Raw genomic sequence first — 16,383 nt, 5'->3', positions numbered from 1 at the left:
AGAGGAAACAGAGATCAAACTGCCAACATCCACTGGATCATAGAAAAAACAAGAGAGTTCCAGAAAAACATCTATTTCTGCTTTATTGACTATGCCAAAGCCTTTGACTGTGTGGATCACAATAATCTGTGGAAAATTCTGAAAGAGATGGGAATACCAGACCACCTTACCTGCCTCCTGAGAAATCTGTATGCAGGTCAAGAAGCAACAGTTACAACCGGACTTGGAAGAATGAACTGGTTCCAAATTGGGGAAGGAGTACGTCAAGGCTGTATATTGTCACCTTGCTTATTTAACTTATGTGCAGGGTGCATCATGCTAAATGCCAAGCTGGATGAAGCACAAGCCAGAATCAAGATTGCTGGGAGGAATATCAATAACCTCAGATATTGATGACACCACCCTTGTGGCAGAAAGTGAAGAGGAACAAAAGAGCCTCTTGATGAAAGTGAAAGTGGAGAGTGAAAAAGCTGGCTTAAAATGCAGCATTCAGAAAACAACGATCATGACATCCAGTCCCATCATTTCATGGAAAATAACAATGGAAACAGTGGCTGACTTTATTTTCTTGGGCTCCAAAATCACTGCAGATGGTGACTGCAGCCATGAAATTCAAAGACATTTTGCTCCTTTGAAGAAAAGCTATGACCAACCTAGACAGCATATTAAAAAGCAGAGACATTACTTTGCCGATGAAGGTCTGTCTAGTCAAAGCTATGGTTTTTCCAGTAGTCATGTATGGATGTGAGAGTTGGACATAGAGAGAGCTGAGTGCTTTTGAATTGATGCTTTTGAACTGTGGTGTTGGAGAAGACTCTTAAGAGTCCCTTGGACTGTAAAGAGATCCAACCAGTCAATCCTAAAGGAAATGAGTCCTGAATATTCATTGGAAGGACCGATGCTGAAGCTGAAGCTCCAATACTTTGGCCACCTGATGTGAAGAACTGACTCATTGGAAAAGACCTGGGTGCTAGGAAACATTGAAGGCCGGAGGAGAAGGGGACAACAGAGGATGAGATGGTTCGATGGCATCAACGACTCAATGGACACGAGTTTGAGCAAGCTCCAGGAGTTGGTGATGGACAGGGAAGCCTGGTGTGCTGCTGTCCATGGGGTCACAAAGTGTCAGATATGACTGAGGGACTGAACTGAACTGAACAGGAAACAACATAAGTATCCATCAATGGATGGATGGATAAAGAAGATGTGGTGTATATAATGGAATACTAGTCATTAAAATAATGAAATCTTGCAACAACATGAATGGACCTTGATGGTGTTATAGCTATCACTTAGCAGTGAAATAAATCCAACAGAGAGATAAATACTATATAATTTCACTTATATATGAAATTTTAAAAAAATGAAACAAAATAAAGCTCATAGAGAACAGATTAGTGGTTGACAGAGGGGAGGGGGAAGGGGCAGGCAAAATTAATGAAGGGGATCAAAAAGTGCAAACTTCAAGTTATAAATAAGTTATAGGATGTAAAGTACAGCATGTGCACTGTAGTCAATAATATTTTATTACAAATTTGAAAGTTACTAATAAATTATCTTAGAAATTCTTATCATAAGAAAAAAATTTTACAAGTGTACAGTAACAGATTGTTACTAGATTTACTGTGGTGATCATTTCACAATGTGTACAAATTTTCCGTAATAAAAAATAACAAAAGTAGCCACCAGGTAATAATTAGTTTATATTAGCTTAATATGAGTTAAGTGTTTTCAAGTGGGTTTTAATTTCCTCCTTCCTCTATATATGTTTGGCCTCTAGCAAACTGTGCTAGAAAAAATTTGAGTCATTTCTCAACCTCTAAGTATAGGCATATAAACCAATTGACAACTTTGTCCTAACCATCTTCCTTGGAGGACCAACCATAACTGTCCTCAGGGAGCCATGGACCTCTGAAGTCTAGAGTAGAATTTCTTAATCATTTCTGTGACATGGACCCCCCCACGGCCAGTCTGGTGAGTCTGTGGAGTCCTTTTCAGAATCATGTTTTTATATGCATAAAATTAAATACTTAGGATTAGAAAGGAAATCCTTCATAATTAGTTACCAAAAAAAATTTAACAAATTTTAATAGGTTTATATGTGAGTCTTTATTAACACATTAAATAACAAGATGTCATGCTGAAAATAATAACTTCCATATGTTTCAAAGTAGTAATGAGCCATATTTCAAGATCTCTGCAACAATTATAATACAGTAGAAAATACATATGTCTATTAATGATAGTCACAGATACTGTGAATAATACTGTGGTTTGTTTCCTGCAGCATAATGGAAGGAATTGTTAAATTTCAATTACAAGTTGGTGAAAATATTTGTGTGTTTTTTTTCCCCTAGCCAAGTTCACAGATTTCCAAGATTTAGAACCCTTGCTCCATCAACAAAGGTCTGGAAGGATACACACCATTTTGGAGTGAGGTTGGGTGGAGTGGAACAGAGGAAAAGAGGAAAACAATTCTTAGCATTTTCAAATTCTGTATTATTTGGTTTTTTTTTAGCAGAAAGATTGTATTTATGTATTACTTGTGCTAAAAGCATAACATAGTCCAATCCAGACTCCAGATCAAAAGCTCCTCTGGCTCAGACAGGGAGCTATCAGATGCAGAGCCCTTCAACCTCCTTCTACCCCACCCCCACTCCCAGGCAGAAACACCATTTTTAGCATTGCCTCACCTTTAGCACTTTGACAGTGAAGTCACAGTCTTCAATCTTTCACTCACAGGATCCCATTGGTTGTAAGGCAGAGATGGAACTAGTCTCTTGTTAAAGGACAGGATTAGATATGTTTCTGACATCCTGTGTTTATACTGATAATATATGTAAATTTCCAACAAAATACTGAAATAGTAAATCAGTTCAATAATGGACTACTTATCCTCCCTTTATAACACTGTTTAATGAGAATATACTTCCATTATCTAGATTTCAAATATCTAATGGTTTGCAAGAGAATATTTGAACACATGCATTCATAAACTGAAGACTCCTGGCATTTATTAAATGTCCAGAGTGTTCATGAGCATGCTGGACTTCTGAAATTGGAGGTAGAACAAGGCAGTAAGTGGTAAAAGATTCCTTGTGTAAAAGGAACAATCACTACCTTTTAATGGGTGACTGTTTGCTTTCATTAGGCATAAAGATGGCTGCAGAACCAGTAGAAGACAATTGCATCAGCTTTGTGGAAATGAAATTTATTAACAATACACTTTATTTTGTAGGTAAGTTCAAAACAGTGGGCCAAATACAGGGTTTAGATACATGTATTCAACTAGAGTTTGAGCAAGCTCCAGGAGATGGTGAAGGACAGGGAAGCCTGGTGTGCTGCAGTCCACGGGGTCACAAAGAGTCGGACACAACTGAGCGACTGAACAACAATTCAACTGGAAAAGATGTTATTATAGGCAAACTATTAAGTGACTTGTTTTTTGTTACCAAATTCTATTGTAATATACACACTTCTCTGGAAAAAAATATTGGGCCTCTAGAAATTAATCGTAGTGTGTCCAAGGTCCCAATACTCTGTCCTGCCACCTGGCATTTAGTTCATAGCAGCCCACCCAGAAGATGGCTGCAGGTGCGTGTCATGAAAATCCCACAGAATTGGATACGTTTGGGTAATACAATTTCCCAAAGCAAATTGGAATATTACATAAGAGATATGTATCTTACATCTAGAGTTCTGGGAGTTATTTTATGTAAATACGTTTGACAAATAAAAACAAATTCTTATGATTAATCTTCCTTGGGCAGTTTGGTTTCACTTGAAAGCTTCATAGCAAGTTCTTTGGTGACTTTCCATCGAAGCAATAAATTTAAGATTAAAATCTATCACTTTATAAAATTTCTTTTTAGCTACAAATTTAAATTTATGAAACCTAGATTTAGGTTTTATACCTACCATACCTGAGAACATACCAATTAGCTTCATTTTATGAGACCTTCTGGATGATTATATACTTTTATGGAGGCCAGCAAAGGCCATCAGCAGTAAGATATGGGTTAAAGAATACAGAGGGGCAGAAAAGAGTAATAAAAGGGTTTGTGAGAGGACATTCTGAGTTGAAATATAGAATTAACATATTTTGTTTCTTTTTTTCCCCTTTAGCTGAAAATGATGGTAAAGTATAACTTTATTTCTCTTTCTTTGCAAAATAAATAGCTACTTGAGTAAACATCCCACAGACACATCCATAATACCATTCTCAGCTGATAGAAACTGATACCAGTCTATTTGAGAAGCTAATATTCCCTCAAAAGAATGTGGACTCACTAGCACTGCCTTGGAATAAAGACGACTATAAGGGATACAAAAAAGAATTTCCAACAAAATATGTTTCTCCCACCTTAGGAAATTGTCAGCTATTAGAATCTCCAAAATAGACCTTGCCTGTTACACACATCCTGAGATTAGCAGAAAGTCATGGGTTCTCTGGAGTACATAGGAACAGGGTACTGAAGAATGAGAATTGTTGGCCAAAATCAGGAACATCTTCCTTCTTCAACCCTCCGCCTCCCAACCATTTTCAGAATGGCCTGGAAAGAAGCCTGGCAGGCCCCCAGGGTGCAGGGAATTCTGGAAGTAGAGGAGAAGGGGGAGGATAGAGCAAACAGACCAGTGAGGTTGAGTCAGTAAGTCTTCCTGAGAAGTGAATGTACCCAACCTTGTTCCTCTGGCATTCAGAGAGGCTCATACCTATAAAGCCTATGATCTTCTAACAGACCCCCAAATTATTAAAGGTCACTAGTTTCTCATACTTTTCCTTAAAAATAGCACTTTCCCCATTCTTAACATGATCCCTACTAGACCAAAAATAGAAAACAGGAACTTTTGAAAAATACTATTCCTTCAGATTTCTTTCTCCAGATTTATTGATAAACTATTGTCATATAGCTCCTCATGTTTCTGAAAGATTGCTCTACACCTATTTACTTGATTCAGCAAGTTCTGGCATCTGTATCTCTGGCACTATGTAGGCACTCTGACACAATGGGGAGTAAAACACAGTTCTCATGGGAGAAGCAGGCGCATGAGGAAGGCAGTTGGAATGTGGAGTGTTACCAAGGCACAGGATGCTGTGGGAGCACACAGAAGGGCACCTCACTTAGTCTAGTAGATTCTGGGAGGGCATTTTGAAGGAGGGACAGAAATGAAAAGTCGATAAGGGTTAGCCAAGAGAAGATATTCTGGGCAGAGAGATGAACACATGGAAAGATCAAGATGCAAAAGAAAGCATGGCATGTTTAAGGACTTGAATTATTCAGAATGGGAATAGAGCGGCAGTAGGAAAATAAATGAGAGAGGAATGAAAAATAGGATGCAGATTCATAAGTTTCTCTTATTCTGATATATGAAATCTCAACCTTATGTTTGGGTTTTGGGGATTCATTAAGCACAATATGTATGATGTAGGATACAGATTAATTTTCTGTAACAAAGAGATCCCAAAATATAGTAACTGGATAAGATTAAAAAAAAATACTGCTCTTGAATATGAATCCAGGTAGGCAGTAGTTCAGTATTATTATGGCTGGATGCAGCCTGATGATGTTGGAATCTAAAGTTTTTCTTTTTCTCTTCCATCATCTCCTAGTTGTTGAACTCATCTACATACTTGAAAGTCTTCATCACACTTTCTGAATCTATATCCCAGCTAGCAAAAAAGTCTTCAAAATAAGAGGAAAACAGGTCCACTCTTTTCAAAGAAAGGCTCTATTTAGAAGTTGTAAACATTAAGTCCACTCATATTCCATTGACTCAAATTTAGTCATAATGGCACAAACTGCAAGGAAAATATGGAAAATATAAACTTTATTCAAGGTGACCATGTCATTCATTAAAATTGAAAGATAACATGATCATATCTCTGAACGTTAACTTTAGTTAAGATTGAATTTTAATTCCTTCTAGCTTCAGTATAAAGAGTTGTCGTGTGGACAATAAAAGGGAGATGCCAATTAAGAGGCTATTATTGTAGTCCCTTTAAGAAATGATGGTGACATGAATTAAGATAGGCACAGTGGGGTGCCATTGAAGAGCTGTGAATGGATTAAAAAAAAAACTTGGAAAAATCAATAGGACATGGATTTTGAAAGGGATGGAAAGAAAGAAAAGATGATGCCTATGTTTTTTCAGATAGGCAATTTGTACTATCCAAGTGAAATAGTAAACACAGGAGGAAGAGCAAGGTGGAGAGGTTTGAGAGGCAAAGAGAAAGATAGATGATGGATTTAGTAATGGTGATTGATGATCTTATCTGTATGACTTCCTAGTGGAGATGTCTAGTAGATTTTTAGACATGTGGTTCTAAACTCAGGATAAACTTTTGGGCTGCACATGATGTGAGAGACGTATAGAAATGTCATCTGGAGCTATAAGAATAACAGTGACAAATTGGAGGAAATGTGTAGCGTGAGAAAGTAAAAGTCAAGGACTAAACTCTGAGGAATACCTATATTTAAAGGATTCGGTAGAAAGAGAAGCTAATAAAGAACAGAGCAGAGTAGCCAAAGAGGAAGAAGAAAAACAGAGAAAGCCACGGAACCCCAGGAGAGCATTTCAATATGGAGATAGTAGGCGCTGTGTTGAATTTTGCAGCCTTGAAAATCAAGAGCCAGAAGGCATCTGTTATAATTAGCAACAGGGAGTTTGGGGATCTTGGTGAAAGCAATTTGATGGAAAAATGGAGCCAGTGAGTAGAAGCTTGCAATGAGTAGAACTGTGAATGAAAAGTAAGGAAATGATGCATACAATTATTACCAGAAGCTCAGCTACTACAAGGAGGAAAGAAACAAGACAGGCTTTAGAGTGGGGTTCTGTTGATGGAGGTGCTTTCAATCTCAAAATGAAAAACTTTATGTTGTTCTGATTATAAAAATAATTTGTTTATTATAAATAATTCAGGCAATGAAGATAAGAAAATGAAGAAAAATTAAAACATGAAAATAACCCCAAAATATTCATTGCTATTATTTTTATGTTTTATACAAATATATTAATAAAATACCATACTTAAGCTTCTTTTTCTAATTTAATATACATGGACATCTTTCCATGGCAATTAATAATTATTTTAAATTATAATTATACTAAATTCATGATAATTCATAGTAAGGAAATATCAAAATCTATTTAATCAATTCCCAACTGATGAACATTTAAGTTGTGTCCAGTTTGTTTTTATTATTAAAGTCATCCCATAGATATTCTTTTTTTTTTCTTTTCTCTTTATTTTTATTTATTTATTTATTTATTTTATAAATTTATTTATTTTAGTTGGGGGCTAATTACTTTACAATATTGTAGTGCTTTTTGCCATACACTGACATGAATCAGCCATGGGTTTACATGTGTTCCCCATCCTGAGACACTCTCCCACCTCCCTCCCCATCCCATCCCTCTGGGTCATCCCATTGCCCCAGCCCTGAGCATTTGTCTCATCCCATAGACATTCTTATAGAGAAATATTTACACGTTTGTCTATTTCCTCAGGATAAAATCCAGGAAGTAAAATTGCTGAGTTGATGGAAGAGAGGGAATGATTGACTCGTTGAAAATACATGTTAGACACAGATAAGTTTAGCCTTAGATACCAGAAGAGGCCCCCTTTTCACATTTCCCTTGGGACGAGAAAGGTAGAGGAAATAAGAGGTGATGCCATAGTCAAGTTTGTAAGTGAAGTAGCAGGAAATCATTTGCTGAAAGTGAAAGCAGAGATGATGGTGTAGAGATCCTGAGGAGAATGAAGAAGGCTTGAAATTGCAGCTATGGACTGTGGAAGAGAATGCTGAACTGGAAAAGAAGGTTTGTTGTAGCACCAGTTTGTACATTTGTATGATTGGTTACCAGCAGTGCATTCAGCAGCCAGGTTTAGAGTTCTGCAGTGGAAAGACAAATGAGTTTGGGATTTAAGACAGTGCCAAAAGTGAATAAATGATGAATCATGAGGTCCAGGCTGCATAGAGAAGGAAGGGAAGACAGGAAGAAAATCAAGAGTCAGGAAGACTAGACAAAGTGAAAGAAAAGTATTAAGGAGACTAAAAAGATAGGAGATTGTGGTCAAAAGCAGGATATTTGAAGATTTAAAAAATAAAGTGGTTCTGAGTGATAACAAGAATCAAGGTGCCCCCTGGAAGTCCATTTAAAAACACTGCACTATTTTACCTGAGCTTCTAATACAGAAAATTGTGATTGTTATTGAAAACTGGAATGTGTAGTATGCCTATTTGTAAATTTTGGAAAAAACATTTTTTAATGAGATTTCATGTGCATTTTAGAAGACCTGGAATCAGATTACTTTGGCAAGCTTGAACCTAAGCTCTCAATCATACGAAATTTGAATGACCAAGTTCTCTTCATTAACCAGGGAAACCAACCTGTCTTTGAGGATATGCCTGATTCTGACTGTTCAGGTATTTTTAATATACATTTGTAAATATGGAAATTACAAGCTACTTCTTCTTATTCCATTTAACTGCTTACATTTTCTGTGATAGACAGTAGCTTACATGAAAAGTCATAGTGGTTTAATTTCACTGACAAGAAACTTTATAGGGAATCCATATTTTTTAGTTGGGCTGAAAAAATGATGCAATAAAGATAGTGCTAGGGGTCATGCTGTTTGAACCTATCCTTGGATCATCAATCCCTTCACTGTAATAGCATTAACTGTGTGTGATCTCCATTGAGTTGGATTCTTAATACTTGCTGGTGATAGCTGAAATTGCTGATAACATTTTCAAAACTCAAAATTAAATATAAATATATAAGCACTTCAAGTAAGTCTATCTTCCACCAGAAATTTTAGAGTGCCTTAGAAAATGTATAAGTTTACTGTGCCTTCCAGGATATGAATTTCAAATATGAGAGTTTAGGCAGAGTTGGAAAAGTGAATGGTGCACTCTTGAAAAATGCTGAATTTTTATCTTAACAGATTGAACTTTAATATTCTATTTAGCGTTTAAAAGTTAAAGACAGTCTTTTAGAATTCAGAATATTTCTAACACACTTAAAAAGCTGCTGTATTTGTATTACAATACATACTTAAATATGTTTTAAAGAATGTATGAATCACTGTATTTAGTCTCTTTCTGCCAAGTGGCTGAATCTCAGAGTGTGGGATTGGAAATGGGCTTATTAAGGATTATCTTTTGGCTAACCCCCATAAATACTTATTTGCTAAAATTCTTCTAACTAATGTTCTCATTTATTAATGTTTGTTTCAGATAATGCACCCCAGACCGTATTTATCATATATATGTATAAAGACAGCCTCACTAGAGGTCTGGCTGTAACCATCTCTGTGCAGTGTAAGAAAATGTCTACTCTATCCTGTGAGAACAAAATTCTTTCCTTTAAGGTAAGACTGAGCCGTAATTTATTTTAGTCATATTTATGTGCAAAATTAGAAAACCCAAATATCCCCAGTCCAACCTTTTGTCTGGACAAGAATAGCAAGAAGTAGAGAACCATTTTACTGAAAATTGTTAAACTCTTTAACCTACTGTAATAACATCATGGTTGACTCAGAAAACTTTCCTCCCAATGAGAGCAGCCAGGGGATGCTCACATATGGGCAGTATTTCAAAAGTGAATCTCATGTCATGAAGACTTTCTGAGTGGAGATTTGCCAATAAAGAACTACAATAAAGATCACCCAGTTCCCACTGAAAGTTAGAGTAAGACCTTCACAGACATGCAAAGGAGCAACTTGGGACAGAGGGAAAAGCCACACTAAAATATAATCCAAGTAAGATCAGTGCATCTGTAACAAATAGAGCCTCCAAAAAACCCTTAGCCATTCCCTTCCAAGCAAAGTACCACCCCTTCAAGTGACAGTTTGGAATCCCTGTTCCCTGATCTGACAGTCAGGAAGCTCAGTTACTATAATGCATTTAGAAGCCTGGAGGTGGACAGTCAGGGTGGAGAGGATTAAACATGTTGTTACTTAGCAACAAAATCATAAGGGAAGGCGGGAGATGGCCAAGCTAAGCCATGTGGGATAGAGGAAAACTAATTCAGCTGCAAGACAGAATCAGAAACTGGGAAAAGCCTGATCTGTATGTAAGTGGGGGCTTCCCTGGTGGCTCAGATGGTCAAGAATCTGCATGGAATGCAGGAGACCCAGGTTCAATCCCTGGGTTGGGAAGATCCCCTGGAGAAGGGAATGGCTACCCACTCCAGTATTCTTACCTGGGAAATCCCATGGACAGAGGAGCCTGGTGGGCTACAGTTCATGGGGTCACAAAGAGTCGGACATGACTGAGCAACTAACTCTTCACTTTCACATGTAAGTAGACTCTTACTGAGAGATTGGGGACAGTGTCAGGAAGATGAAAATAATGCTTGGCAAATAGTAGAGTGGGAGAACTAGTTTATAGTGCCATTAAATCAGATCACACTTGTTGATAAAGGACAAAGGTCAAGAGTTATGGCTTTATAAATTCCAGTTGAGAAGTTTGGCAGGGGTGGGGGTGGGGGTGTGTGGATCTAGGTCCTTTCAGGCAACTAAGGAGGATACTGGGATGCTGTTTTGGGTCTGGAGGTCTCTTTGTCAGTCCTTGGTTAGGATTATGAAGATCTTTGCTACCAGAGGGTGAAAATAAAGTTCAAATATTCTACTGGTTCTGGGATTAACATGGAAAGAACCTGAAGAGGTCCTCACATTTTCTAGTCCATCCTGAAAAGTAGGCATGATGCGCTAATGGGAAAAGCACAGGCAGTACTGTCAGTTAGGTGACCAGCAGCAGGGTTATAGTTTCAAGGGTTCTAGCCATTCTTTGGAAAACCCCATTCTGCCACTGAGATGTTGGAATCAGCATCTGACCTCCCAGGGCAGAGTCCAGCCAAGAGACAGACTACTTTCAGGACAGAAATTCAGGACTACAATGGAAATGAAATGCTTGGCAGGGGAGCCCCAAAAGTTGCTGACCAAGCCCTGGAACAAGTAACCGGGCTATTTATAGCCGGTTTCGGTTCTTGGCTGCGCTGAAGGAAGCAGCTGAGATTCTTGCTCCTTCCTGTCTCTCTCACAGTTGGTTGTCTCTCTCACAAACTGCAGCTAACCGAGGCTTATGGCTGAAGGTCATCAATGTCTATAGTTGTGAATGGTTGAAGAAGACAGGAACTGATATTAGCCTAAAAAGGCTGTGGTCTTTGCTGGAACTCTGCTTCATCTTGAGCAGATAATGGACTCCACTGAATGGGAGAGGAGAGATGGAAATCATCTGATGGATATATTAGGAAAAACAGAGGCCTGGACCTAAATATGCACTACATAGTGGGGAAAGCCAAAATGGTCAAGAAGAATGGAAGATTAGAGATTAAGAGGGAGAGGAGATCAGTATTCCTACATTCAGAGATTTTTTTTTCTTAATTCTTGAGAATATAAACTTCTTTAGTTCTGTGCAATATTTCAAAATAAACTGCACATATTCAAATCGGTCATGTCCTAAAAAAATTAACCAGTTTTTTTCTTTATAGGAAATGAATCCTCCTGATAACATTGATAATGAAGGAAATGACATCATATTCTTTCAGAGAAGTGTTCCAGGACATGATGATAAGATACAGTTTGAGTCTTCATTGTACAAAGGATACTTTCTAGCTTGTAAAAAAGAGAATGACCTTTTCAAACTCATTTTGAAAAAACAGGATGATAATGGAGATAAATCTGTAATGTTCACTGTTCAAAACCAGAACTAGATATTAAAATGGCATAGTTTGAACCATCTGAGTTTTTATCTTTCAAAAAGATTATGAGTTTGAACCTGTAATTATAGTGATAAAATGAGTAATGATCTCAAAGATGTCACTGAAAAATTAATAATAAGCTTTTGAAAAATTAAATTGACTTCCTCTTGTCCAGGTGAATAAAATATCTGTATAGTGTAAAAAGAATGCATAGTTTGAAAACACATTGTACAGTGTTAATTGGAAAATAGATTATGTTCAACAGAAATGTTTTGAAGCTTTGGGGTTATTGGTCCTAATGATGAATAAAACTGATACTTGAATTTTCTAGTTTTCAATAAGTAATTAAAACCTTAAAGGTTTTATAAAGGAACCACTTCACTTGACTAATTTTTGCCTTTCTTTCAAAGTCAGGATATCTTTAAAAGTCAGATTGATCCTGAATCTGGCAACATATAAAAAGGATTATGCAATCTGATGAAGTACCATTCAATCCAGGAATGTAAAGATGGTTTAATATTTTAAAATCAAGTAATATACCATATTAATAGGATAAAAGATAAAAACCCACAATCATCTGAATAAATGCAGGGAAAGCACTCACAAAATCTAGTTCATAGTAAAAGATTCTCAACAAACTTGAAAGAGAAGAGAACCTCCTCAGTGTGATAAATGGCACCTATGAAAAGCTAGTGCTAATATCATACTTTAATGGTAAAAAAAAATGCAAGAATTTCAGCTGTTGCAACTTCTGTTTAACATCATACTCGAGCTTCAAGCCAATAAAATTACAAGAAAAAGAAATAAAACATTTCCAGATTAGAAAAGAAGAAGGAAAACTGTCCTTATTTGCAGACAACATGATTCTAAATGTAGAAGATCCTAAGGAATATATACCCATATGTTTACACAAACCCCTATTAAAATTAATAAACAAGTTCAGAGAGGTCACAGAATACAAGATTAGTATACAAAAATGAATTGTATTTTTATATATGAGAATGAACAATCTGAATACAAAAATAAGAAAGCAATTCCGTTTACAATGATATTACAAAGAATATAACATAAATAAAGTTAGCAAAAGACGTACAAGTCTTAAACATTGAAAATTTCTAAACAGTGCTGAGAAGAATTAAATACATTCTAAATGGAGAGACGAGACACTTCACATTCACTGTTTGGAAGACTCAATGTTGTTAAGATGGCAGTTCTCCCCCAAATTGATCATTAGATTCAACTCAGTCTCCACCAAAATTCCAGCAGGTTTTTTTGCAGAAGTTGACAACCTGTGCCAAAAATGTATGTGTGTGCTCTGTGCTAAGTCACTTCAGTTGTGTCTTACTGTGACCCTATGGACTAGCCTCCTAGAACCCTCTGTCCATGGGAGTCTCCAGGCAAGAATACTGGAGTGGGTTGCCTTCACCTCCTCCAGGAGATTTTCCCAACTCAGGGATCAAACCCGTGTCTCCTGCGTCTCCTGCATTGCAGGCATATTCTTTACCCACTGAACCACCTGGGAAGCAGGAAATCCAAAAGCATAGAATAGCCAAAATGTTTTGAAAAAGAAAAAAGTTGGATAACTTTCATTTCCTATTCTTAAAACTTAATACAAGCTGCAGTAATCAGAATAGGTTGGTACTGACACAAGGGTAAACATATAGATCAATGGAACAAATTTGAGAGTCCAGAAATAAACCCCTATATTTATGGCCAATTAATTTTTGACAAAAGCAATTTGATAGAAAAGGAGAGTTTTCAACAAATGATGCTGGAACAACTGAATATCCACATATAAAATGAACAAACAGAGATGAACTAGACCCTTCCCACTATATTCAGAAATTGATTCAAAATCAGAGACTTTAAGAACTGAAGTTGTAAAACTTTTAGAATAAAACAGGAGAAAATGTCAAGAACTTTGAGTAGGGCAAAGGTTTTTTTAAGACACAACCCAAGAAGCATGATCTGTAAAGGAAAAAAATTAATAAATTGAACTTAATCAAAATTCAAAATTTGGGAGTTAAACTGGATGAATGGTACAGGGGACCTCTAGATAATATCTTTGTAAGTTCTATGATTCTTTATTATTCCAAATTTTAAATTTTTTCAAAAACTTTTTATTCAAAAGATGTCATTAAGAAAGTAAAAAGGCAAGCCACAGAGAAAATATTTGTATATACGTGTATGGCAAATACGTGTAAATGCATATACGTGTATGGCAAAAAAATTGTATTCAGAAAATACAAAGAAATATTCAACTCAGTAAAAAGACAATCCAATTTTTTAAGTGGGCATAAGATTTGAATAGAAATTTCTCCAAAGAAGATATACAAATGACTAATAAGCACATGAAATGATGCCTAACATTATTAGTTATTAGGCAAATGCAAATTAAGACTCAATAAGATACCACTTCACATCCACCAGAATGGCTATGATCAAAACAACAGAAAAGGGAGGGGCAAACTAGGGGTATGGGGTTGAGATATAAAGCACTATGTATAAAATAGATAAGAAACAAGGACATATTAATATTATATAGCACAGAGAATTAGAGCCATTATCTCATAATAACTTTTAATAGAGTATAATCTATAAAAATACTGAACTACTATGCTGTACATGTAAAGTTAATATATTGGGGGGCTCTGAAAAGTATTTTTTTTTTAGTTTTTAAATTTTTATTGGAGTATAATTGCTTTACAATATGTGTCAGTTTCTGTTGTACAGCAAAATGAATCGGCTAATATGTACATCTGTCCTTTTTCCTGGATTTCCTTCCCATTTAGGTCACCACAGAGCGCTGAGTAGAGTTCCCTGTGCTATGCAGTAGATTCTCATTAGTTACCTATTTTATACATATTATCAATAATGTATATATGTCAATCCCAATCTCCCAATTCATTTCACTCCCTCTTTCTCCCTTGGTATCCATACATTTATTTGTTCTCTATGTCTGTGTCTCTATTTCTGTTTTATAAATAAGATCATCTATACCAATTTTTTCAGATTTCACGTATATGCATTAATATATGATATTGTGTTCTATTTCTTATTTACTTCGCTCTGTATGACAGTCTTTAGGTGTCTCTACAAATGACCCTATTTTGTTCCTTTTTATGTCTAAGTAATATTCCATTGTATACATGTACCCCATCTTCTTTATCCATTCCTCTGTTGATGGGCATTTAAGTTGTTTCATGTAATAACAACATTCTAGGTTGTTACAATAGCATGTCCTGGCTATTGTAAATAGGGCTGCAATAAACACTGAGGTACATATGTCTTTTTGAATTATGGTTTTCTCTGGGTGTATGCTCAGTTGAAGCTAATAAAGTATTTTAAATTAACTGTATTTAATGAAAGTCTGGCATGCTGCAGTCCATGGGGTTGGAAAGCATCAGATATGACTGAGCGACTGAACAACAAAATACTTAAGTTAGTTAAAAATAAATAAATAAAAAGCTAATAACAAGTGTTGACAAAAAATATGAAGAAACAGGAATTCTCATACACTGCTGGCAGAAATGTGAAATAGTAGAGTCACTTTGGAAAGCAATTTTGCAATTTCTTCTAAGGTTAAATATAATTTTTTCATATGGCTCAGAAATTCACTCTTACATATCTACTCAAGAAAATAAAACATATGTTTCCACAAAGAGTTATACATTAATGTTCACAGCAGCATTATTCATAATAGGCAAAAAGTGGAAAGAGCCCAAATGTCCCTCAACTAGTGAAGAGATAAATAAAATTTGGTAGGGCCATGTTGAAATATCATTACTAATAAAAAAGTATAAAATACAGATAAATACTACAACATGAATTAACTTTAAAAAAATTACATTAAAAAAGTCAAATACAAAAGATTGCATATCATATGATATTCTATTTATATACAATGTCCCAGAAGAGACAAATCTGTCATGACAGAAATGTAGGTTCATGTTTGCCTAGAGCTGGGGTGGGAATGGGGATTAACTGTAAACAGATATGAAAAATCATACTGGGGAAAAGAAAATGTCCTAAAACTGGATGTGGTAGTGGTTGTGCACCTTGGTAAACTTTCTAAAAATCCTTGAATTGTATCCTTAAATTTGGTGAATTTATGGTATGTAAATTATGCCTTAATAAAATTACTTTAAAAATTTCCATTTGATTGAATTTTTATGTTAACTCTTATTACTTTTTCCTTACTATAAAATTAAGACATATTTGTTACCAAAATTTTAGAAAATACAGTGTAACAGAAAGAAGAAAATTCAAAGTGCCCATTACTTCCATCTTCAGACAACCATTTTTGACATTTTGGCATAGGTCCTTAGTTTTCGTTTCTATAAAAATGTGAGCTGAAAAACTAAAAATCCCCTGCCCCTTGATCTAGACAGAATCTGGTATACCTTTTCAATAATCTTTCAAAGCTTCACTTGAAATCTTGGACATACAAAGGGATAGCGTGAGCTGAATCTTGACATAAGGGATGGTTCTGCACAAGGAAAGAGGAGGCTCTGAGAGGGGGGGCACAATGAAAGTTCTAGCTTGTCTAGAGTAGACTCTGATAGAGTCTACTACAAGGACTTTTGTGCAAGTAATTTATCTGAGATGTAATTCTGGGGAGCAAGAATGAGAAAACTAGGATGAGAAAGGAAATGTGCAAGCTAATATAAGTTG

At 35.9% G+C, this 16,383-nt stretch overlaps 1 protein-coding gene across 3 annotated transcripts in view; it reads left to right on the top strand.

Moving 5' to 3' along the window:
- The window catches only part of IL18 (interleukin 18), a 29,347-nt gene extending 13,483 nt beyond the window's left edge, over positions 1-15,864 (top strand). Inside the window, exons 2-6 of one of the 3 annotated variants that reach the window (XM_081543420.1) lie at positions 3,152-3,238; positions 4,126-4,137; positions 8,295-8,429; positions 9,243-9,376; positions 11,500-15,864. In XM_081543420.1, coding sequence (XP_081399546.1) covers positions 3,160-3,238; positions 4,126-4,137; positions 8,295-8,429; positions 9,243-9,376; positions 11,500-11,721 — 582 coding nt within the window. In that variant the 5' untranslated portion in view covers positions 3,152-3,159 and the 3' untranslated portion in view covers positions 11,722-15,864. Of the gene's footprint in view, positions 1-3,151; positions 3,239-4,125; positions 4,138-8,276; positions 8,430-9,242; positions 9,377-11,499 lie in introns of all 3 variants that reach the window. The other 2 variants (XM_081543421.1, XM_081543419.1) reach the window with 2 other exon arrangements.
- The last annotated feature ends 519 nt before the right edge of the window (positions 15,865-16,383 follow it).

This window comes from Giraffa tippelskirchi, chromosome 11 (assembly GCF_054371585.1).
Source record: "Giraffa tippelskirchi isolate mGirTip1 chromosome 11, T2T-mGirTip1v1.2.pri, whole genome shotgun sequence".
NCBI lineage: Eukaryota > Metazoa > Chordata > Mammalia > Artiodactyla > Giraffidae > Giraffa > Giraffa tippelskirchi.
This window is presented reverse-complemented; position numbering and strand designations above follow the sequence as displayed.